A 24733-nucleotide genomic window follows, 5' to 3' on the forward strand; every position below is an offset into this window, starting at 1 on the left:
AAAGTACATAAGTAACAGTAACAAAATGTAGCTAAATTATTCAAGTAAAATAACAGATTAAAGGTCTGTTATCATATATGGTATTATTATTAACACTAAAAACATTATTGTGTAAACAGCATGTTAGTATTCTGTATTAGTATTAGTATTAGTAATCTGAATTAGTAATTATTTTTGTAATCAGGCAGATAAAATCAGTTTTATTATGTGGTTTTAGGAGAAAAGAACAGGCTATTTATAGTTGAACAAGTTTAAGATTCTTAGGGAATCATCAATCAATGTACAACTGATGAAAATAAAACAAAAGAAAATGTTTCACAGCTCTGCACTCTCCATCTGCCCTCTGCTCTGTGGATGTGCAGATAACCTACAGAGACACCAGATACTGTGAATCAGTGATTGATTAGCTCTGTGAAAAAGTGATTCATTATCCCCTTATCTAACAGGAGAGTTCCAAATATTTCAGGAGTCTTTTGGCACCCTTTTGACTTGTAATACACCCATTTCCAGCAAATATTTGTTTAATTTTAATGTTGTGATTAGTTTGATATAAACTTGATGAAGCATAGAGTACTGACTCACTGCTCACTGCTTCACTGAAATGTTTTAGTTGGGCATATATCCAAGGACAGTGGAAATGGGTTTTCATAGTTCACATCAACCAGTCATATGGTAGCTCTGCACTGGTCCCCTCTCTCCTCTGCCTACTCTTGAGAACTTCTTGTGGCACATTATCAACTATTTCCTCAAATTACATCAAATAATTCCTATGTTTAAAATCCTGCATAAGACTTAAAAAAAAACATTTCCTCAATTTGACAAACAAGTGAACAAGAGGCAGTGTTTCCCAGATAAAATACAAAACATACAATGCAGGTTATTACCATATGTCAATAATATTTCTATAGCCATGTAAATATTTGTGTCTTTTAAAGCTTAATATTAGTGGAGTACAGCCAGTACTACTTTGGTAGAAACAAATTCAGTTGGTGGCCTTCCATCTCCCTCCATAAGGTGGCATCGTCCTCTTTTAAGTAGGACATGACATTGATGAGGACAGTGCAAAGACTTGATGATCAAGAGGGTTTTCTGCTGATCAGTTTAAGCATTTGTTGGTGTCTTGATGAATAACTTTGTTTTTTGGGAATCATTTTCAGTTTGACCTGATTTGCTGTATTTTGTAATTGAAATGTCAGTCAATTAAAATTAATTTAAAAAGTTAACTTTTTTTTTTTTTTTTTTTTAATTATTGTTATAGAACATTTTGCAGGTGAGTCTTTGGTGTTGTAAAAAAGAATCCATGCATAGTTCAGAAACAAAGAGTGGTCTGAAGCTGCCTGTCAGCCCGGATTGGCCTTCACTGAAACGGGAAATGCAAGTATTCAAGGTGCATATATTTCAAGTTCACACAGACATATATCCTAAAACAAACAAACAAACAAACAACAACAAAAAAACAATGCGCAAGGAGTCTCCTAAAAACAAACAACCAAAAACTCAGTATGGCAAGTTTCGTCCTGTGAGGAGGGAAGCATTTTATTTTGAAAGGAAGACGGTCTCGTGAAAATAGCCGTGGGGAATCCCGCAGCTGTTTTGGGGCGAAATTGCGACTGTATTGAAGAGTTCAAGGGCTTTCCATCCTTTAGAAGAGGTGGAAAACTATATTTAATTAAGGATATTTTAATTAACTAAAAATGAAGCCTTCATTGTGAACAAGCTGACTGATAACTTTAAAAGAGTAGGCTAGTGTCCAGGTTTAAACTAATTGAAAGGCACAAGAGCCTTTCCGGAATGTCAATTTTCTATTCATAACGATTTTGTTTGTATTAAAAAGTTTATGCAACCTTACTAAACCTGAAAAAAAATTCCTATTGACCATAAATATATGGTCAATAGCAGTACCACCTGCGAATAATTGAATAATGAAGCCTGCGCCATGATGTTGGTAATTAAATTTTACTTACAGTACACTCGAAAACTAATAGAACTAATTAGCCTCGTGTGACCCATTTAGTATTTTAATCGTCGTTTTATTTATACTAAGATAAAAAAAAAAAAAAAGACGGGACAGAGAAAGCCTCTAGTCATCACAGCGGGAAACATGCAGACGCAGCATTTGCGCTTCTTTAATTTCTGATAAAGCTGAAAACCCCGCAAGTCCTGCTCATACACCCTCCAAAGATGTTGCTGCCAGAGGGCTTTTCCAGCAATTAGCGCCACCTTCATTTGCATTCGCTCCGCCTGATCCTGCCACAGCATCACAAGGTAACTTTAAAATAGCCACCAAAGCACCACTTTGCATTTCATTGAATTGGGGCTGGAGTAAAATAATGCAAAGATACTATAGTTTGATTTCCGTGCGTGAAGGTGGCACCTCTCTCTCGTTCTCGCTCTCTCTTCCGTGCTGACAGGTACTCCGGGGTTGTGGCTTTTCGCTGACTTTAGCAGAGGTGTGGGCAGTAACTCAAATGGATGGTGCCATCCGCCTGCTAAAACTACACCGTCCCAAAACGAGAGTGTAATCACCGCTAGAGTGGAAGTCTCCTTCAGTCAGCTCTGCATTACATCCTCAGCAAGTGTGCAGGCTGCATGCAGCAGCCCGTCTGTGTCGCTCTGTAGCTCTCACAAGGTAAGACTGGTGTACGTCTTATGTGGTGGACACTTTTACCTGTTTATTTGTTATGGTAAAAAAAAAATTGCAGTTAAGCTCTGCAGCAGCTTAACGCATTTAAATCCCTTCTAGTCGCTGTAGTTACTGTGCACCTTTGAACTACTAGGAGTTAGAATATGTGTGCCTGGAGGGCAAAGAGACAGAAACAATATCAGGGCAGTTGAAAGTGAAGCAGAAGTGTTTTGCACTGACTTATTAAACTTTGCTTTGAAAAAAACAAAATTTTACTGAAACTAAACCATTAAATAAGAGTGATTGCATGTCGCATTCAAGTTGCACAACATAAAAGCTTCCTCACAAATATCTCTGAAACATGGGATTCTTTTATAACACGCTGAGGAAATTTTTTGCTGCATTTAACAAGAAGTATTAAACTGCAGAACTGCTAAATTCCACACAAGTAATAACTAGCTGTAAATTCTGCTGTGCATATCTGCAGTGATGTTTTATAGGCTAGAAAATTGTAAGGCAGAAATATGTTCGCTCATGGCTCATGAAAGTATTCTAGAGCTTCAACCAGGGGTGTAAATTAAACCCAAGGCACCCACCTTTAAGCATGAAATAACTCTTTGTGATATTAATTTAAGTCGCTGGCATGTCAGTTATTGTCAGTCAAGCAGTTTAAGTATTTTCTTTCAAGGAAGAAGTACAGTAGGTGAACCTTGACTGGAAATTGTATGCTTTCATGGGCTTAAATTACACATCCAAAGTATTTTCCTCTTTCCCTCAGGGCTTGTTAAAGGAAAAACAAAAATGCTTGTATTTAAATACCCTAATAACTCAGGGAAAATTATCATTCCCAGAAAATACTGTGATCAGTTTGGGAGCAGAGAAGGAAAACTTTAAATGAGATGCAACCTCCCGGAGGCAAAAATCCAGACCAAATGAAAACTGATGTTGTGGTGCAGTGTGATAATGACTCCTCTTTTTGGAGCAGAGGCATGGTGAAAGTCTTCTAGCATTTCATACAAATAAGATGTTTGGTGTTGTGTGGCTACTTAGCTGCAGGCCCGACCTTGCTTGATACATGTGAGAGAGAGAGAGATAACTTAAAGTTGTCAATTTCACATACCTCTCTGGCAGTGGTTTAGTGTCAGCACACACACACACACATGTTCATAAAGTCCAGGCAGCTACGGCGCAGATTTAACTCTTTAAGTTTCTTTGAGATGAAACTGTGGAGCAAATGGATAGAAATGCATAAATGATGGCAGGGAGGACAGCTGGAGATAATAAGGATGTGCTAACACGTATAAATAAGAGGGGAAGGCTAGAAAGAGAGGCTTTTTAAGAAGGACTAGAAGAAAATAAATTATGTGAATGAAAATTAGTTTTGAGAATGAGAGGACACGCAATGGGAAATGCTTTTAACTAGTCCTAATACATCTGCTTCCTCCTACTATGGTAACAACTTACGTGAGTCTGACCTGCTCCTCACTGACGTCTCCTCATCTGTTATATTTCATCTGCTTCTGTAGTTACTGTAACCTACAGGTAAACACTCTCTGAAGACGGTCTCAGACATGTTCTCGAGGCAAGCGCCAAACCACAGGGAGAAAATGATATTCCACCTCACATATTTATTTTCACACCTCAGAAGAGGTCAGGGAGCCTTTTCACTAACTATAATGCTACCGTAATTTTAGCGCACAGATCAAGTGTCAGAGAACACAGGCAAACCCAGTAAATTGGTGTTTATGGCATTCACATTATAGAAGTTTGGTTTTTATGCTTTGTTTTTGATGTGCTGCAGACATTCACGTCTGGAAAGCCCTGCAAACCCCAAGTACTGCAAATGTGCCCTGCATTACTCTGCATGACTGCAGAGCAATGCAGGGCACAATTTTTTTTTTTTCTGCCAAAACAACTTGAAGCAGCTGAGATCTGCAACGAAAGGATGCATGTGTGGTGCGTAATGTGAAATGGGGATCAGTTCCGTTACATACTTGGATCTGCTGTCTGTGATAAAGTCCAGTTGCCAATAACTGCATGTTTTGAGTTTACAATAATAATAAATAATAATAATAATACTAATAATTAATAATAAATACTGAAAGATAGGAGCTGCCTGGGTTCAGCTGTTTGTCTTCCAGTACCACATTACCATACACAAGGGTAGGGTTTTAATAAGCAGTAAATCATGTTAAGCCATAAACATTTTTCCAACTTTTTTTCTCAACTTTTTACATTTTTCCAACTAATAACATAGTTGGATAAAGAGCATGAGCTGAAACTGGTGTGGTGCTCTGACTTTGGATGTATTTCAGCAGACAAATGGGAAGAAATCTTACCTGCCACCTGGAATGTCAGCCTTTTGTTCTATGTGAGGGAAAGTGTTATCTCCTCCCTGCATGGTGCCCTTCATTTAAAATAATCAAACACTTTGCTGTCATGCTGAGTAACAGGAGCTGGAATTGCCTTGGTGGTGATGCTGATGTTATTTTTGCAGCTTAATTCAATTGGTTGGATTGTGTCAGTCTAATGTGATTGCCAAAATGGATGCCCTTGGACTATAAAAGGCAGCCAATACAGGCTTTAGAGAGTGGCTGGGGAAAAGGGAAATTGCCCTCTAATGCTGTCTTGGCTGCTCTGGCCTTCGAATTTGTTTTTGCCATAGTTACTTTGATATTCGGCAAGTATCTATCAAATAGCCTGGCCTGTTTAGAGCATACAGTGAGTGGGTCTATTTATATTCTATAATAAAAATGGATGCTGTGACGGCACCCCAGAGAAATGTGGTCATGGGAAACAGCTGAGGTCAAACCAACAGGAAGAGGAGAGGAGAGGAAGAAGAACTCTCAAGGGATAGAGTGTAGTTTTCTTGATGGTGAACTTCACTGGTTCTACTGGGAGTACCAGTATAATTCCTTAGTTTTTGTACTCATGAGTGCTGGCCTCTTCTGTGCTTTCATGTTCTGGCAGCACTATTGGGAATATGTAAGCATATCCCTTCAATTGTATATTAAAAAAAGACAAATGATTAAACTCTTCTCTTTGGTCAGTTTTTGGCATCTCCACTGGAACTGTCTTATGAGAGCAAGCAATGTTTGTTTCTAACTCAGTAAAGGAAGTCTGAGATTCTCAAAGGACATGAAATAAATGCATTTTTTTTTTCCCCTAGCAAGTAATATCCAACTCCTTCAAACCTCTACCACAGTCTTCAGATTGGCTCCTAGAGTTTGTTTGTCCATCTGGAAAGGCTCTGTTATCTTTCAAGAGTCTTCCAGCAGCCACGTGGAACCCTGTAAAATCTTTATGAGATAAACCGCTCACAATATTAGGGAAAAGCCTCAACTTTAAAATGATATACAGCTGTTCAATAGTCTGTGCTACTCAGTTGTTACGTGAACCATCTGGCTGAAAGATGCAGTGAAAACATCTTGACATCAATAGTTGAAGACAGAGAGGGTGTGGCCAACACTGGTTTCACAGGCATCCTTATACAGTGCAAACCTCAGTTCACCTCAGTCATTAAATATCCAAGACTGGATGGCACATTTTTATAGTAATCATGTTACTTCAACCTTTCTCCATCTGTGGCATCCCTTTACAACAAGTAATAGTGAAATGGACAGTTTGGCACAGTCAAGCTCTGGATGTCTGCTTCACATAAGGCATGCTGGAAAACTAGAGTGAACTTTAGTACAAATCCAAAAACTTTATGTTCATAAAGCAGTTTTAGAAGACAGCTCAACAGGTTTTAAACCTAATTTATCATAAACTGGGCCAGTCATGTATGGCCAAAGTGTAATAAAGTGTGTGAGTCAGAATATGTGGTTCTTTATGGTTTTACTGTGTAAAAATGTGGTGTACAAGTAATCGTTATTTTTTGCTCATTACTCATTTTTTTGTTAAACCTTCCTAAATGGCAGTTTCAGCTTGAAACCAAAAACATTACATTAACTGCACATCATGCCAAAACAGCGCGACAGTGGCCAGTATTGGTGGCTTTCAGGGGAATATTGATGACTGTCTACCTTTTTAACATTTCTCATATCAGCAATCGCACAGATGATTTTAATGTACAGTAAATAAGCTATAAAACTGAAGCTCTGCCATTTAGATAATTTGTTTGTTCTGTCTGCTATTGGGTTGCTTACTGTTTGTGATAAAAGTCGATCTCCTTTACTGATTCTAATCATCATTAGTAGTTTGTTGCATTGTGTGCTACTAGTCGCACTCATAAAAATGACTTGGCGAAATGTTTAGGAAAATAATAGAGCTTGATGGATGAACTCAGCAATAATATATGAAGATTAGTTATATTAGTGTGCATATTTGCAGCATCAATATAATACCACAATGCAATTGGACAATAAAGCAAATGACTCTACAATTTTTTGTGTGTGGGAGAGAGATAGAATAGGTGAGCGTGACATAAAAATGCTTTTACTGTAAGGCACACAAGTAAAAGCCATACATACATTTTATATCAAATCAAGGCAATATTGGATAGAGTTTTATTGACAATATAGATTTTTTTTTATATATGATGTTTGCAGAAATTATTATTATAATTTTGCTGAACTATCTAAAAACAGTCCTAATCAGTAATATTCCTTTATTGTAGTATTGTATTTTTTCCCCCCTTATCTCCATCATAAGATAGTATATTTCAAAAATGTTGTTACAAAAGTTACAGAATTAATAAATATATATATATTGACTCAGCTTTGTTGCTCATTAGGCTGCATGTTGTTTAGAGTGAAGGTGAGGGAAATGTGTGGAACTGAATGCTAAATGGATGATTCCTTTTTTCTGTTTTAGTATAAGAATCTACATTAAGTGAAGGAGCAAAGAGTGCTTATGCCTACTGTATACAGTATGTACAGTACATACCATATATACACTCGTGAGTAGGATACTGAGGTTATTTAGTCTCCTGAATGACCTCCATTAGGCTCAACTGGAAACGGTGTTAGACACTGAATGGCGTCCATGTACTGTATGACTGACTCCACTTCTTTAATCTACATGATGGCAAACATAGGTTAGATTAATATGAGTGATGGATCCTGGAGAGTGGTTGATCTCGGCTGGGTCTGACAGCCGTTGGGGGCATCACTGATAACATGCACATCCTCGTAACTTCACTTAATGTGATTGGTTGGGGTGTGGGGTGTGTCTTTGCTTGCCAAGGTGTTAGCTGTTCTGTCTTTATCAGTGACATGTCACTTCACACACAGAGATAAAAACACACGCACATGCATGAAACACAATGACAGTACAGCCCCCACCAACATGAAACAATATAAAGGTTGAAAATGGTAATGATATGCAGCACAGATAGCAATTACTTTTTTCATCAGTTGAAAATGTTTCCTATTGATCCAGCTCATGATAATTTCTACATGCTTTAGATCCACCTTTCAGTTTCCATATCAGATCTATTCCTGAAGCTTATGGAGTGGAAGACAGCCAGGATTTCAGAAGAATTTCAATGATCTCTAATACAAATGTTTAAAATCTTCAGTTCCTTGTATTTGGGCAGATAATGTTCTGTTATTCAAAGCGAAGCTGTAAAAATGGACGTGTACTACATTTTTACTAAAATGAAAATGCCCTGGAACAGGGTGTGGTGTTTATCAGTTAAAATCAGATCTGAAGTGAAGCACGGAGTTCAAACTTCACTACTCATCTCCTTGAGGTTCCATCCAAACAGTGAAGCATGGTGGTTGCAGCACCATGCTGTGGGTTTGTTTTTTAGCCGTGTTGACAGGGAGACGGGGCCAGGGATAAGGGAAGCTTAATGAAACAAAGTACAGAGTTATTCAATCAAAACTTGCTTCAAAACAGAGCATCAGACTTGGCTGAACACACAGGTAAGACGCCACTGGACTGGTTTACGGACAACTTTGTGACTTAAGTGGCCCGGCCAGGGTGACTTGAACCTAAATGAATATCTGTGGAAAGGCTGTCCATCCTGACTGAAAATTCCTAAATCCAGATGCAAAGCTTGTTGTGTCATGAACAAAAAACTTCAAAGCTGTAATTGCTCCATAGTTACTGCAACAAAGTACTGAGTGAAGGGTTCTAAATACAGAGAGTCTGACTACTTTCTGAATGCACTTTTCTATATATGTGACTATACTTGGGAGTGCTGGATAACCTTGGCCATAACTTGAGAATGATGTGACCTAGGATGATCAAATTCACACCATAGCTGCATACCGTTCAAGCTAAACCCATCAAACTTCACACACTTGTTCACTGATTTTACTATAACAGCATTTTGTCATCTTATTTGTATTCTATGTTCAACTGCTCATCAAAATTAAACAGATCTCCTGTTTCTTTTTTGTGTTTCAGGTTCTGTTTGAAACTGTGTGCATCTGCTTTCATTCCAGTGTGGTTCATCCGTCACCATGAAGCACCAGTCCATTTCCCGATGGCTGAGTCAGCTGGGGCTGCCACAGTACTGCACAGCACTGGAGCAGGAATATGATGGTGTAGAGGTAATATAAGCCAATGTGCAAACACAACAGCACAACCCGTGTGGTTTTTTTTTTTAGCTTCCTGTTCTTTAAATGACTCGTGATGCTGTTGTAGATTATACAAACCCACAAGCTTAAAGGACCAACTCCCAAAACCTTTCAATGAACAAAGTAAACATCATTTGTCCTCTCCAGACAAGCATTTTAAAGAGGTACTTAAGCTGCTGAAAACTCTTCACAAGCGTTTAGTGTAGATTGTTAAGAATTTCTGACTATAATATTAAGACACTATATATATATTGAAATACTGGCAGCCTTTGTATTGTATTTTAACCTGAAAGCTGTTGAGTCGAATTTACCACAAAAACAAAATAAGCAAATTCCCAGTATCAAAGTCAGCGATCTGACTCTGTGTTAAACAGTTGGTTGGGTCTATGGAACTAGAGCTACATTAGGTAAAGTTAAAGGTGCATCCACACTGGAAGCGACAGACAGTGACACTGAGACTATTTCATGATTTCAAGCAACTACGGCCAAAATAACCACTGGCGATGCAAAGTGGGCGAGACCCAAGATAAACTTTTCTCAATTTCCATGCGAACGACTGAAGCAGCTACCAATGAGAGCACAGGATACCTCTGACTGACACATGAACTGGTAGTAAATATTAGAGGGTTACCTAGGCAAACAACGTTCACAAACGACCAGCTATCACCTTTGAGTGATGTGCAACGAGTGAGTTGCTTCCAGTGTGGGTGCAGCTAAAAGGAAATATAATTCTTATTGAAAAGATGTGTTGAGTTTTGGTCCTAAGTCCTAAGTTTAAAAAAGAATCCAAAAAGGTCAACAACAAGACACCACTGATGATTTTGGGTACACATTTTAAACTACAGAGGCAAAATTGTTTAGTGTAAAAACAAGTGTTTGAGCAGATAATGAGATGGACTGTGACTTAAAAACCAGTGCTGCCCAGCAGCTCCTGAAAAACCAAATAGTAAAGAGAGGGATCCTTCAGAATAGCATTTGGAAAAGTCTTTCAAACTGAGTATCGTGCAGAATATACATGATCATATTTCAGATGTTGAGTTAATTTTTAATTAGAAAATCTGAAGCAAAACCTATACAGGGGCTAATAGAGAAACTGTGATATGAATGATAATAATAATATTAAAGGTTTATTGTCCCCATGAGCTGCAAGTGAATTAATACATTGTAATTTGAATGAACTGACCTTTTCAAGCAGTCACAAAATGTTTGCATTCCAGCAGCTGCAAGAGTGGTTGTTATTAAGACCGTTTCCCACAGCAGTCTGCTAAAGCAAACCTTATAAAACTTCATCACAGGCCTGAATGGACAGTGATGTGGAGGCTGTTCAGCCATTATCCAACTTCATTCTGAATGTTACATGGCCATTGGCTGGGGGACAAGATTCATGAGCCAGTAAGACATGAACTTATCCATTACTTCCAGCTAATGTTTACCCAGAATGCATTGGTGTTATTAGTGAAGGCATAATGGGGGAAAATTCAAGAAGAAGAAGGTGAGGGTGGCAGGGAGATAAATGCAGTGAAAGCAAGGTAAGAGTCACACAAGAAACTGCAGTTCTAGTCTTGTTTAAACATATTGGGGTGTAGATATGGGTTGGTGTGTGAAATTTTCTCTCAGTATTAAGCAGTTAGATGACTTTCTGAGCTTAAACTTACATACATGCAATCTGTTCAGTGTAAAAGACTTTCTGATTTATATCCTTAAGCTGATGAGTTGTTTGGACTGTTCTGGGCAGCATAAAACTAAGAATGACCCCCTACCTCTTTCTTGACCATCTTCCATTCATAATGAACTCAGTGCAGTGTTGCTAACCTTCCTATTCATATTATAACAACAGCATGTGGTTCACTGCCTCTGAGCCATCCAAGCTTGTGAACACATCAGCCAAATGTCATTAACACAGCCAACAGCTACATGCCAATAGTGTGTAAAGAGCATCTCTTAATTTTTTATACGCTCTCAATATATGTTAAATCTCAATTAAAAAATTTTTCAGATGAATCACAATTAAAAATTTTGAACCAATTTTTATGCTTCTTTTAAATTCCCCAACACAAGACAAATAATGTTCCATCTCTTGCCACGATTCCTGTGCTCGAAACTATTCACAATTAACACAGAAAAACACACTTTGATGCTACGCAAAAAACAAAACACAGATACGTTGAATACATCTGTATTTATTTACTGGTATCTTTGCTATTGCTTTCTGCAATATTATTGAATATGATGCCATTTTTAATTTTTTTGAACTCACTGGCTCCTGCTTGGCGGGTCAGCTACCATGTTGTGCATTTAGATTCGAAGCTGAGTTGTTAACATAAATGTTAACATTTTATGTGATCTAGATTTTTATCTGATTGCTGTGCTTAGAGACAAAATTCCCCAAAATACAGTTAATGTTGATCATTTAGTTAGTTTTCTGTTTCTCAGCTTCACCTTGGGATTTAGATTGTGTCCGGACTGGAGACAGACGTGCCAAATAGTCTGCTTTTTGATTTTCTGCCACGTGACTCAAATGTGACTGGAGACAGAAGATTATATTAAAATAAGACGTGCAACCATAATAGTAAGAGCTTGATATTCAAGTGCAAAAGCCCATTTTATTATCAAAAATATTGATTCATGCAGGATTTAAAAAGATTCCAGATCACGGCTACATGGTGAGCTGTCTAATGTCCGGAACCATCCCCGTGCCTCTGCTTGTCTTTTCATTTACTTGCACCTTCATTTTTAAAACAACATTTACGCTGGCAAAACCAACATCCACAACTGCTGTATCAACTCTCCACAGGACTGGTATGAGAGTTCATATTGTTGTTCAGCTCTGCATGGTGTGGAAAACGGAGAGAAAAAAGAAAACATGTCAACTCACTGTTCGATGCAGACAGAGATGAGAAAAACAGAGGGAAGGAGAGATTCTGAGATAAATAATTCTGTGTGTGTGTGTGTGTGTGTGTGTGTGTGTGTGTGTGTGTGTGTGTGTGTGTGTGTGTGTGTGTGTGTGTGTGTGTGTGTGTGTGTTTTAACATGAGCTGAACAAATGTTGTATCTTTCTTGACTTAGCAACATGTTATTACTGAGCTGTCTGGGCATGCTGAACACAGTGACCATCTGTCACATGTTTTGTATGCATGTTGATGTACTCGTGTTCATCTATTGTTGCTTTTTTGTTTTGTTTTTTTTCATACAGTTTTGCTTTTGTGTGCGTGCGTGCGTGCGTGTGTGTATGTGTGTTTTTTCCATTCAAGGTTATTTTTGGAAGTGTTTCTTCCTCCAGCCTCTGTGTGTGTTTTCGTGCATGTCTGTACACGTATGTGGACACCGAGTGTGTTTATGTGAATGTATTCGGGTACTTTTGGATGCAGGTGCCCCAATTCTTACTTGCTGTGTGCTTGTTCACTCTCTCAGTGTGATTTTTAATTTGTGTGCGGGTTTACATTCATGGCTCTGCCCACTGTGCGCTCATGTAGTCTAAATAGAGCAGTGTTTGAGATGAGCCATGAGAATAGTCATATTGTTGAGAAACCAAAACAAAAAGCCTTTGGTTTGAGCTGAGAGCAGCGTGTCATGACACACTGTGTGTCATTTACATGTGTGTGTGTGTGTGTGTGTGGGTGTGTGTTTGTGTAGTAACAACTGTATTATACAAGGTTGAGCTATGGTTCAAAGACTTTGTTGGTCTCTACTTTACAGGTCATTTATGTTAATACCACAGTGAGTGTTGAAGTGAGGCAGGGTGTGTTAGGACAGTGTTGTAATGACAGCAGCAGGATGAGGGGAGGAGATGGGAGTAAGATGGGAGGTCACTCGCGCTCTCTGCATTTTTCTTATGCACTGCTCGAGCTGCTGAGTTGTCCTGACTGTGTGCGTTTCCAGACTTCCACCAAGAGCAACATCCATGTTTGTCTTCTACAGTACCAGTCAAAAGTTTGGACACACTCATCCATTCATATGAATGGATGGATGAGTGTTTTCTTGTTCTTGTTTTTGTTGTATTGTTCTTGATCTGTGTCATTCTTAATGGCCTTAACCAGAACCCGAGTGTAAAACTTTGTTTCACCTCATGTGAATACATGTGTTGGAATGACAATAAAAACCCTTCAATCCTTGAAATATTGGAACAAATTGTGCAAACTTTCAGTTGCACCTGAAAGACATGATCTAATTAATAGTGGCAGAAATGGTTTTGACTTCTGATTTTTCTTTAACATACAAAAGGAGCAAAACATTAGGAACATTAAAAGTCTGCCCACTGTGGCCTCATTAATAAACATGCAAGTAGAACCTTTTTCACAATGTTGACAAAAATGAAAATGTATAAGATTAATTTTAGGATTGATTCCAGATCTATTGGATTGGAGTTATGTGTTAAATGTATGGTGTAGGTATGTTGTAACCACAAACCCTTCTGAAACCCTGTGCCATAACTTATGGCATAACCTGTGATTGGCCTTTTCAGTACCATCGTGAACCCCCAGCTGCATTTCAGGCCACTTCATCATCTTCTGCCATTTTCTGAATTGATCAATCAAGTCAAAGAAAGAAATCCCATCGCCAGGAAGTGTTTTAGTGGTGAAATGGCAGAGCAACACAGGCACAATCTGCACAAGTATAAATGTTAGCAATCAGCCCCTCGTGTATTCTAGGTCATAGTCTCTACATAGATTCATTACAGAAGTAAAAATGAAGCTTTACATTTCAGAGGTGTACTGAATGGAGTACTTGGTAAGTGTATGGTACCACAGGAAATATCACATTTAGTAATAATGGTATTGATTAATTCATTGATAGTGTATTTTGATATATTTCCCTATGTGGACAAAAGTACTGGGCCACTTAAACATTACATGTACAGGAGCTGCTCAGCCATGGAAACCCATGCCATGAAGTGCCTGGTGCACAGCTTTTTGTCCTGATATTTATGCCAGAGCAGACTTGTCTCTCTGCAGTTATTGTACTCTGTAACTTCATATGATCTGCCACTTGGTGGCTGAGCTGTGGTTCCTAAATGCTTCCACTTTGCAGTAATACCACCTGCAGTTGATCATGGAGTATCTAGGAGGGAAGAAATTTCACCAACTGACTTGTTGCACCAGTGGCATCCTGTTCCAGTACCACACAAATTCAGTGAGTCCTTTTAGAATGACCCATTCTTTGACAAATATTTGTAAAAGCACACTGCATGGCCAGGTGATTGAGTTCACACACCTTTAGCAACAGGACTAAAAACACATTCAAAGATTTAGAGGTGTGATCCAATACTTTTGTCCATATAGTGCAATTGGCAAGCTATAACTCTAAAACCAAAAACCAAAATTTAAAACCAACAGGGAAGGGAAATGAAGGGGAAGGAGAGGAAGAAAGATGTGTTTTTGTTCCCTGGCTGCCTGTCTGGCTAGGAAGGAACCCAGAAATATTCTTGATTCTGCTTAAAAGTGTGAATGACACCAAGATGATCTCAAAGTCTGGTTTGGGAATATATCAAGCTTGATGTCAAATTTTACTGTAGCCTGGGACACAGCTATGGTATGAATGCTAAAATGTTATTTTATTTAAAGAAAAGGTTACTCATTTTGAATTTTTATGAAGCACGATATTATCTCAGAGTAAAACATGCAGAATATTTAAATGTCCTGCATGTTTTACTGTGAGTAAATGCAGCTTTGCTTGAATTAAAGGTTCCTAGGGTTAATTTACTAGAACAACAAACTAAAACATTGAGCAGAAATTCGCTGAAAGCTGTAGACGTCTCCCCAGAACTTCATAGGCTGATAATTTTAAACATTTCAGTGGTTTAGTACTTATTAATTAGATGAAGTATCCAGCATGATTCTGACAGTAGAATCATTTCAGATTTTTGTTTGTTTGTTTTCAGGATCTGCTCCACCTCACAGAGTATGATCTCTTGGAGCTTGGAGTCCACAATCACCTCCACCGCCTGCATCTTCTTACTTCTCTACGTCTCCTTCAAGAGCGAGAGAGGAGGAGAGGTACTCTAGCGTTCTCACACACTGCCAGATGCCTAACCACTGTTTTTTTATCTTCCCTGATCTATTCCATCAGGTTGTTGATTCTGGATCTGTGTTTGATTTGCCTAGTTTGGCTCCTGGTGTGCCCAGTGACTAGACAGAGACAAAAGCTTTAGTGTCATGTAAAGACTTGCTTACGCCTTGGGGGTCGCTGGTGGAGGGGGTTATCTAGCTGAGGATAATGCTGTGTGTCTCTCTCTCTCTCTCTCTCACTCACACTCACACTTACACACGCACACGCAGACAAATGTGAGCACTTGAACCAAAGCTGTCAGCAAGTAGGGAGAAGAGTGCTGATGCCTGCAGTCCTGCTGGGTTTAATCACTTCTGGAGGGGGGGTGTGTGTTTGTGTGTGCATGCATGGATGTGTTTTTTGGTGCACGTGTGTGTGGCAGACTGCTTTGTTTGCTCAGTTTCCCATGCATTATAAAGTGAAATCTAGCTGTTGTCTTGGTGACTAGGCTGTGTGTGATTGCTGTATACCAAGGTGCCGTTTACACGAGACCGTTTTCATTTTGAAACGGTGTCGTTTTGATGCGTTTCGGCCTTGCGTTTACACGACAACGGTGTCGTTTTGATGCGTTTCGCCCTTCTGTTTACACGACAACAGAGTGAAAACGATGTGTTTCAGAAACGGGGTCCAGAGTGGAGCGTTTCAGAAACGCACCGGCTTGCGTTTTCGTGTAAACACTTGAAACCGGGGTGATTTGAAAACGCTCGACTCGCACATGCGCACTATGGTTGCGACGGCCAGTTTTTCGCGCACGCGCAAACTGATAAACAGTACTCGCGGATTCACGAGTGCTTCTTATGCTCTTCCTGTGTTTTTACCGTTTTGTAATTCAGCGTTGTGTGCAGCAGCGATCCAACCTCATCATCGGTCCACACAAAACCTCTCACATTGGCCGTTTTGTAAGTAATGAACAATTTGCCGCACTACCTACTGTGTCACTCCACGCATGCGCGTCTTGCGTAAACAAACTGCAAAGAGAAAACCAACGCCAACTTGTGGCCTGGCATGGGAACTACATCGTTTTCATCGTTTCACATGTCCTCGTGTAAACGCGGATCGTTTCTGAAACGCCATCGTGTAAACGAAAGGCTGAAACGCATCAAAACGACACCGTTTCCAGTGAAAACGGCTTCGTGTAAACGGCACCCAAGTCACTAAATAATTTTAGTGAATCTTGTTGGCTGATGCTACTGTTATCATACAAGAGGATTAAAAGCAGACATAATCAGAAGTCAAAATGAGCAAAATAGCCAGTTAGTGATCAAAACACTGCACTCAGCTTACTGCATCGCTTTAAAAAAAAAAAAAAAGCAACATCTTTATTGGCTGAACTTCTGAACATTTTTCAGAAGCCAGACTTTCTGAAGTTGTTAAAGGAAGCAGGGACTATAAACAGTCTTCTCCTGTCTCATAGTAAACCTAGCAATTTGCAAGCCCATCTGGAATGGAGTGTCTAAAAAAACAAATACACAAACAAAAAGACCTCAATTTGCAGGGAGCATAAAAGATGTTTCACTTACTGCACATGACAGAAGTTGGCTTGTTGTGCATTGCACCACGTACAGTCATGTGAAAAAGTTTTTTACAGCGAGTGAGTTTCAGGTTCTTCTGGATGAAGGCCTCTAGTGCAGAACAACAATTTTCAAAAAGGGATTTGTTCCAGCAGGCGTCACTCAGATAAAAAAAAAAATCAGTTTTGCTGTCCTACATAATGCTGTGTGCACTCTGTTTTTATATTTTTTCTTTCTTATGTTTTATTATGCTTATCTGTTGTTTGGGTTTGTTTTCAAAATGTGGATGTGACGATGGATGACTCACTCACTGCAGACCAAATCTACCTACAGCTACAGATAAAGGAACCTGAACCTGTACTCTTACGCAGTCCTGTGAAAAACTAAGCACATTCTTACTGCTTCCATAGGAATTAATTTTCATTTTTTTGGGGGGGGGTATATTTATAAACATGCCACCAGCACATTTTTTTTTCATTATCGATGAGTGAAAATTGAGCACTAAGTACCAGGTATGTAGACAAAACATGTAATGAGTAGTTTACCTATTACCCCTTATAAAAACATTTATTTTCACATTCCTGGGTTGACTGCGTGACCCTGGCCTGCCGGTGGACGACTGTTGCTGAGGTGAAATGGCCTTTGGTTGTAATCACTCAGTCACCAACTACTGTGGTATTATCTGTCTGCCTGGCAGGCTGCCAACCATATCATTATCACAAAGTCCAGTTTTGTTCAGCTAATGGCATCCTTCATGCACACACACACACACACACACACACACACACACACACACACACACACACACACACACACACACACACACACACACAAAGTATCCTCAAAAAATGCAAACTCACACGCTGCATCCAGGCATAAATGAATTTCATCATTTTGCTTTTTGTTGGCAACAGTGTATGATAACGTGTGTGTGTGTGTGTGTGTGTGTGTGTGTGTGTGTGTGTGTGTGTGCGTGCACACAGCAGGTACTTTCCTCAATGGCAGGAATTAAAAATGCAGCAGAGAAGAAGAGATGCTCTAATTAGAAGATTTTAAGGGTGGAATTAGATGACATCAGCAAAACCCACACATGCATGCTCATGCCTCACATATTTGAGGCATTTTGATTTGATGGTATGTTTTGTTACTGCTGTTTCTGAGCAACTGAGGCCATTCTGTATATACTACTTTTAGGTACCTCAGCTTGATTTTTGTTTGTAATTTTTACTGCGGATGGTTATATTTTTAGTTTAGCAACATTTATTAGCATTAATACATTTCTGATCATTTCTTGATAATAAAGTGTTATCAGTATCAGCAGGGGAAGCATCAAAGCATACATAAGCATGTATTAAATCAATAGATTCTAGTCACTTGGGCATATTCCTTTCAGTAGTGTAATTTCCAGTGTTTATTAAATCACTTCTGTCCTCGGAAAGTAACGGGAATATGTGTGTGCGCTTTTCATGCAAGTTCAAATTTCAGTCATGTGCTAAATATTTTCAAGGTGATTCACTTGAACACAGTCAGTGTGTACCTAGCTGCAAGGATGGTTTTATGCATGAGTCACCATCTTTGAACTTTCTCCTGCTACCTGGTCACTGTTCACCAAATAAAGACCATACAAAGAATGATGAGAGAAGTAGGCAACCAAAGTTGAAAGCACACTATTCAAACATTTACTTTTATCTGACTTTTTCTGTATCACCTGTGTTGTGATAAGCAGAGTGAGGTCGTTAAGCACTGCACATTTGAGAATTCACTCAACTGATTTCATTAGCATATGACAGGGAAAAAATAAAAGTAAAATTCTCCAGGGTGTTTTTCAGTTGAAGAAAACTAACATTGTTGAATTTTATTTTGTATCTTTTATACTACATTAGTTGAATTATTTTTTTTGTTACACAATAATGAAAATTCATTACAGAATGATCAATGTGGGGTCAGACCTCAGAAAAAAGGCTTTATTCACAAAGACTAGAGTTAAAAATAAGGATATATTTTTGAGCTGATTCAGAGGAGCAGGGAGTAAGGGGAGTTCTGAGGTGAAAGTGAGCAGCAGAGCAACATGCTAAGATTTTCCTTGGAGTGAAGATAAGCGCACAGAGTAAGCACTTGAAATCACAACAGGACATAACTCCTTTTATATTGTACTGTAATATTCATTTTCTGACATCTCTTACCTAAAAAGATTATGTAGAAGACAACTTTTTCCCACCAAAATTCCCCTATCGTGACCAAAGGGGAAAAAGACAAAGTGAGCCATACGGTACTATTTGAATTAGCTGAACAATCAAGCGAACGTGAAGAGGAGAAGATGCTCCTTAAGTGTGGCGGGGGTAAAATGAGAAGACAGGCATCAGGTGCGAAGCTCCTGGGAACTTCAGCCAACCACCAATGCCTGCATATAGAAAAGGAAGAGAAAAAGAGAGCAAAATAAAGCAAAAGAGGGAGAGGAGCCAGGGTATGTTTGAATAGATCTTTTTGCTTAGGAAGATTCCCAACTGAATGAACTGACCCAGAAGTATCTAAATTGCAGCCATAATAAGGGTTGTTTGATTTCTCCAGATACTAAGGAATGAAGCTTCAAGGCATCTTTCATTACCTCCTTTAGCACAGGATATAGTGGATCATCTTCAGTGAGCATCAATGAGCCTTTTGCTGGTTCACCACTGTTCCTTTCCTGGACCCCTTTTGATAGACACTGAGCACTGCAGACTGGGAACACCCCACAATCAGTCCAAGTCTCTATTTTACTGGCCTGGCTTTGTTATCATAGCACACCCAGGGCCTCCTTCCTCTGCACTGACCTTGGCAACTTTTACTACATATCCATTGTGATCTGAGTGTTATTAGCGCTGTTGTTTTCTAATGTACACTCCCCTCCAAAAGTATTGGAACAATGAGGCCAATCGCTTTATTTTTGCTGTAAACTAAAAAAAATTGGGTTTGATATTTAAAAAAAAAAAAATCAATAAGAGACAAAAGAGCAACATCTCAGCTTTTATTTCCAGGTATTTACATCTGGATCTAATACACAGTTCAGAAGAAAGTACCTTTTGTCTGAAACCACTTGTTTTTCTTGTGAGCAAAAGTATTGGACCGTGTGATTGACGGGTGTGTTTTGTTGCCCAGGTGTGTCCTGTTATATTGATTAGTCAAACAATAAATATTGCTGAATTTCTGCGCTCATATTTGGGTTTTGCCTGTGTAGACTGTGCATTTATAGTTAGAGGAGAGACCAACGTGAAAACCAGAGCACTGTCTATGGGTGAAAAAGAAGGAATTGTGACACCGAGAGAAGATGGAAAATCAATCAGAGCCATGGCACAAACATAGGCCATAGCCAGTACAACTGTTTGGATCATCCTGAAGAAGAAAGTCGTCACTGGTGTACTAACAGATGTCGAACAGGTAGACCAAGGAAAACGGCAACAGTTGTTGATGTAGGTGGCATACATGGTAATCTGTTATTAAAATCATATTGAATAAAAGGTTTCAGAAAGGAAATGTTTTCAAGGATGGAGAAGAGGAAACGGAAGATGTTTGATGGATTGCTGGAAAGACTATCTGGTCAAGTCACCATTCAGTCTCATTAGTTATTAGAGATAAGTGCCACAGTTTTATGTACATATATGAATGTGTCAGTGTGTATACAGGCGCATGCATATCTGTCTGTCTATGCATGTCCAGATGGCAGAGTAGCATCCAGCTCCATGGATGGAGCTTATGAAAAACATTTGACATACTATTAAAAAGAGAAAATGCATAGTTTGCTATTCCTCCCCCAACTCTGACATACACATTCACATAGTCCCCCCCCCCCCCCCCCCCCCCACACACACACACACCTCTTTCAAAAAACCTGTGAGTCTTCTCCTTAACTCCCTCCCTCTTTCCTCTTCTACACTTCCTCCCTGTTGCTATACAGCTCCTTCCTTTTGACTTCCCTGTCCTTTTCTCTCCTCCCTTACCTCTTCCTGAAATCTTGAGGCAATCTGCACACACTCAGCTCCAGTGCAGATGTGTTTCAGCAGTATAGAATGAAGATCATAGACAGACAAAAATAGCTAAAATTCAGCGAGGAAATTTTAGATACTCAGCAAAATCAGTCCAAGACTCAAATGTCACATTAAAAGGAATTTTTTTTTGAAAGGCAGAAGATAGAAGTATGGAGAAAATCAGGGTGAGAGATAATCAGATATAAAACCATCCATCCATTCATTTTCTTCCTCCAGCAGTTGTTTTTTTAAAAAAAAAAAAAAAAAGGACAGGCTCCCTGGTGAGCAGTGCTTTTCTCTCAACCTCCCTGCATGCATTGCCCTTTGGATTTTCTTCAGAGATGCACTATGTAATGTAGATGGCTGCTTTGTGGTCTATTTTCAAAGCAAAACCTTCCTGAACTCATGGAGTGCCTGTAAAGAAAAAGGTTCCAACCTGGCCACCATCATACAGAAGGAGGATAGAACCACTATTGTCACTCTCTTTTCCACTGCAGAACTGCACCACTTGCACACCAAGGTCCAAGTATGGACTGGCCTTCAGCACCAGCCTCTCCAGTGTGCTATCACACACCCACTATGGGGTTTCTCTTGGTGAGCAGGGCAGAGAGTATACTAACTGGCAGAGCAATTACCTCTAGCTTGTGTTCAGTGCCTCACTGTGTGGTTATGGGCTACAGCGCTCAAGGATAATAAGTTTAAATGGCTAGACGGTAATTATGTAGGTTCTGTAGATGGGTATCTTTGCCATTATGCCTACAAAGGAATGTGTTCTGCCCTGTGGAGTGAGGGTACCCATGTACCATTTGGATCTGTTGCTACTATACTCTTTGCTAGAGGCACCAAAGAGGAACAGTCCATTTTGTGTATGATGAGGGAAGATGGCTCACTAGGGTGGTCAAGAAAATCTCCCTTTTGTTCTCATTTTTCCATATCACATGGCCTGTGTGACCAAGATAATGGTGGATGTGAGCATTTCTGCTTGCCAGCTGGTGGTCTTTCTACTGTGAATGTGCCGATGGGTATCAACTTGGTGAGTTCAGGCAGAGCTATAAAATGTCTGATGTCTGATACCCCTCTCCGATGGTTATCATTGTGCCTGTCCCAATGGATATGTGTTTGCGCCTGATGGACGCACCTGCCTTGATGAGCAGATGAGTGCCTCCAAAGTCCTTGTGAGTAGATTTGTAAGAATTCCCTGGGAACATTTGAATGTCAGTGTTGGGAGGGTTATGATCCTGATGTTGAGGGTGGGTGTGAGCATATAGATGAGTGTAAAAACGACCCATGTGAACATGGTTGTGAGAACACCCCATCCTCTCATATCTGCCACTGCCATCTGGACTTTTCCTTAGTGCCTGAGCATCCCAGCCAATGCCAGGATACTGATGAGTGCCAGATCCCCAGGACATGTGAGCAGATGTGTGTGAATTATGAATGTGGATTTGAGGGAAGGCTTTGAACTCATGTGGTTGAGATCTCAGACTGAACTGAAAGTTTTGTCAGCAACTACCTACAACACTCTTAGCCCCTTCAGCTCTGTTACTACCTCAGACTGATACAAGGAAGATGAAGATGAGACTACTGCAGCTCTTCTCTTGTACTCCACCTCAACAATCTCCAAGTGAGCTTGGAATTGGTGGACAGATCTACAGGGTTCTGTCACAGATCATAACAATCCTAGAGGGTCCAGCTACCACAAAGAGCCAGAAGGAGAAAAACAGAGGAATCTCCACTCTCAGTTCTAAGAGGAGGAGTTAAGCAAAGTGGAAAAGGACTTTGTGGAAATTACCCACAGTCAAAACCTGGCTGTCCCCACCAAGCTTACTTTTTCCCCAGCCACCCCTAAGCAAGCCCGGGAGGAATGATGACAGCTTGAGTTCTGTCAAGGAAGACAGGAGGCAGAAACAGGGGAGCATTTGGTGGGTCCCTCCGTTCCCATCTGCATTTTTATTGTGGTAATGGTGTGTGTGTGTGTGTGTGTGTGTATATATATATATATATAATGCGTGCACTGCGCGATATTATGTAGTTCCACCTTTAAGCCACAACAGCTCAGACCCACTGGGCAGTAGATCTGTTGGGTCCAGTGGATTGGGCTTTTTTTCACTCCCTCAGCTTGATGTTCAGTCTTACTGGGTGGGGGTGTAGTTGTGTGGCAGAGCGCATTATCTTGCTTTGGGAGACTGCTGAAGGGAGTGTTGATGCTTCAGAGGTTAGCTTGGAGTGTAACACATGCAGCTGGTTTGCATCAAAGTAACATCCACATAGTAGGAGCCACCGTTTTAGATGGAGATGTTCCCTTACATGAGATTTCACTTTGTTAGCTGCTGTCTGCTGTATATATTCACAAAAAGAGAGAAATAGAGGGAGAGAATGAATGTGAGTGAATATGTGCACATTAAGCCTTGACCTTACAATTTAGAAGAAAATGTGTCTATTTTTATTTTCTAACAGATTTCAGGCAAAGAAAGACTCAAAATCAACTCTTTTAAATACAGTCTGGCACTTTCTTCACAGTAGGCACCTGCAGAATCTCAATGCAGATCACAGAGTTTATGTAAAAATGTTAGATGTGTGCTGTGGGTTTATCTCACAGACATTCTTCATACCAAATATTAGATAAATCATGGTGCCAGGCTTCAGGCTGGCTAATCTCCCTTGTGAAGGTGATAGACTCATCAACATGACCTTCTGTTAATACTGAGTGTACTATAAACATCTTCCTGTTTCTGTCTGCATTTGTCAGTAACACCAACTGAGCTGTCAACATTCTGTTCTTATCTCACAAATGTCAAAACAGGGAATATCTAGTTCCCAGATTTATCCAAATAGCTGAATTCCTGGAGAAAAAGTAAACTTTGACCCCTCTTTTCTTTATAGTTTGTGAGGAAAATGGGGAAATAGGCAATTTACTGAAATGTGCAAACATGCAGTATATAACAGAGTTACTACAATTCCAGTGAGCTTGAAAGTTAATATTTGTTATGTCCACCTTTCACCATGGTCTGAAATCTCTCAGGCAGCTTTCTTGTCATTTCTTCTTCAGGAATAATTCTCCAGGCTTCGAGACTTTTGCACAGTACTGTAACAGGTAAAATTTCTGAGTAACCTTTTCCATGGTCCCTTTTCTGAAGACATTAATTAAATGAGTAAAAAGACCTGAGCCCAGTTTTGCATATATTTTATTTCTTTAGGGCAAATATATGCCACTGCACATTTACACAGAAGCTGCCACAATTCATGAGAAATGCTTTTGACAGATTCTGATGTGGGTGTTTCACACAAACCATGATTGCGTGAGTCAGATTTAAATCAGAGTTAATTCTACCTGAACAAACGGATTCTTCAACCAAAGACTTGCCTTTATACTTTTTTAGACCCCGAGGCCACAACAGAAGTATGAGGAGTGGCATTAACAGTGCAGTGTTTACTGATCAGAAATATACACATGGATAGACAAGCATCTGTAAACAAGAAAAATAAAGGAGCAGCTGTGGCGAACAGGAGCAAGGAGTTGAAGGAGTGAGGGGGCGAGAAAAGTGAAAATGGAGCAAAGGATGAAATCTGTACAAGATTTTTCTTAACCTTTAAAGTTCAGACCTTCAGTGTGGGGAAGTAACTGTAATAAACATGTAATAGCAGATCCTGTTATATGCAGGAAGCAGTTTCAGTTGGTAGTGAAGCCAAACCCATCTACTTAATGGTTTAGAAACACTTGGGCCCAGATGTGTGTGGGTGAAAATGAGGGCCAACCTCAAAGTGCCTGTAAGGCTTTGTTCCAACGTGCTACTCTACCTTAGTGTCGTGTCAAAGCAGGGTTTGGCCTAAGGACTCACACTAACAGGAAGTACAGGAAATGGCTATTATGTGTGGTAATCTCCAAACATATTTTTTAAAAAAATGTAGTTATGTAAACATTTTGTTCTCCACAATTTTCTAAAAGATAGATAAATCCTTGATGTTTCACGCTTCCTGTGCAATAATAAAACAATTATAGTGTAAAGCTGTACCTCTGTGCTG

The 24733-nt window shown here is 39.6% G+C and overlaps 1 protein-coding gene across 1 annotated transcript in view; it reads left to right on the top strand.

The window, feature by feature from the left end:
• The first annotated feature begins 9033 nt into the window (after positions 1–9033).
• The window catches only part of bcar3 (BCAR3 adaptor protein, NSP family member), a 62263-nt gene continuing 46563 nt past the window's right edge, over positions 9034–24733 (top strand). The window contains exons 1-2 of the mRNA XM_030726654.1: positions 9034–9126; positions 15032–15146. Coding sequence (XP_030582514.1) covers positions 9037–9126; positions 15032–15146 — 205 coding nt within the window. The 5' untranslated portion in view covers positions 9034–9036. The remainder of the gene's footprint in view (positions 9127–15031; positions 15147–24733) is intronic.

Source organism: Archocentrus centrarchus, chromosome 4 (genome assembly GCF_007364275.1).
Source record: "Archocentrus centrarchus isolate MPI-CPG fArcCen1 chromosome 4, fArcCen1, whole genome shotgun sequence".
Classification (NCBI taxonomy): Eukaryota; Metazoa; Chordata; class Actinopteri; order Cichliformes; family Cichlidae; genus Archocentrus; species Archocentrus centrarchus.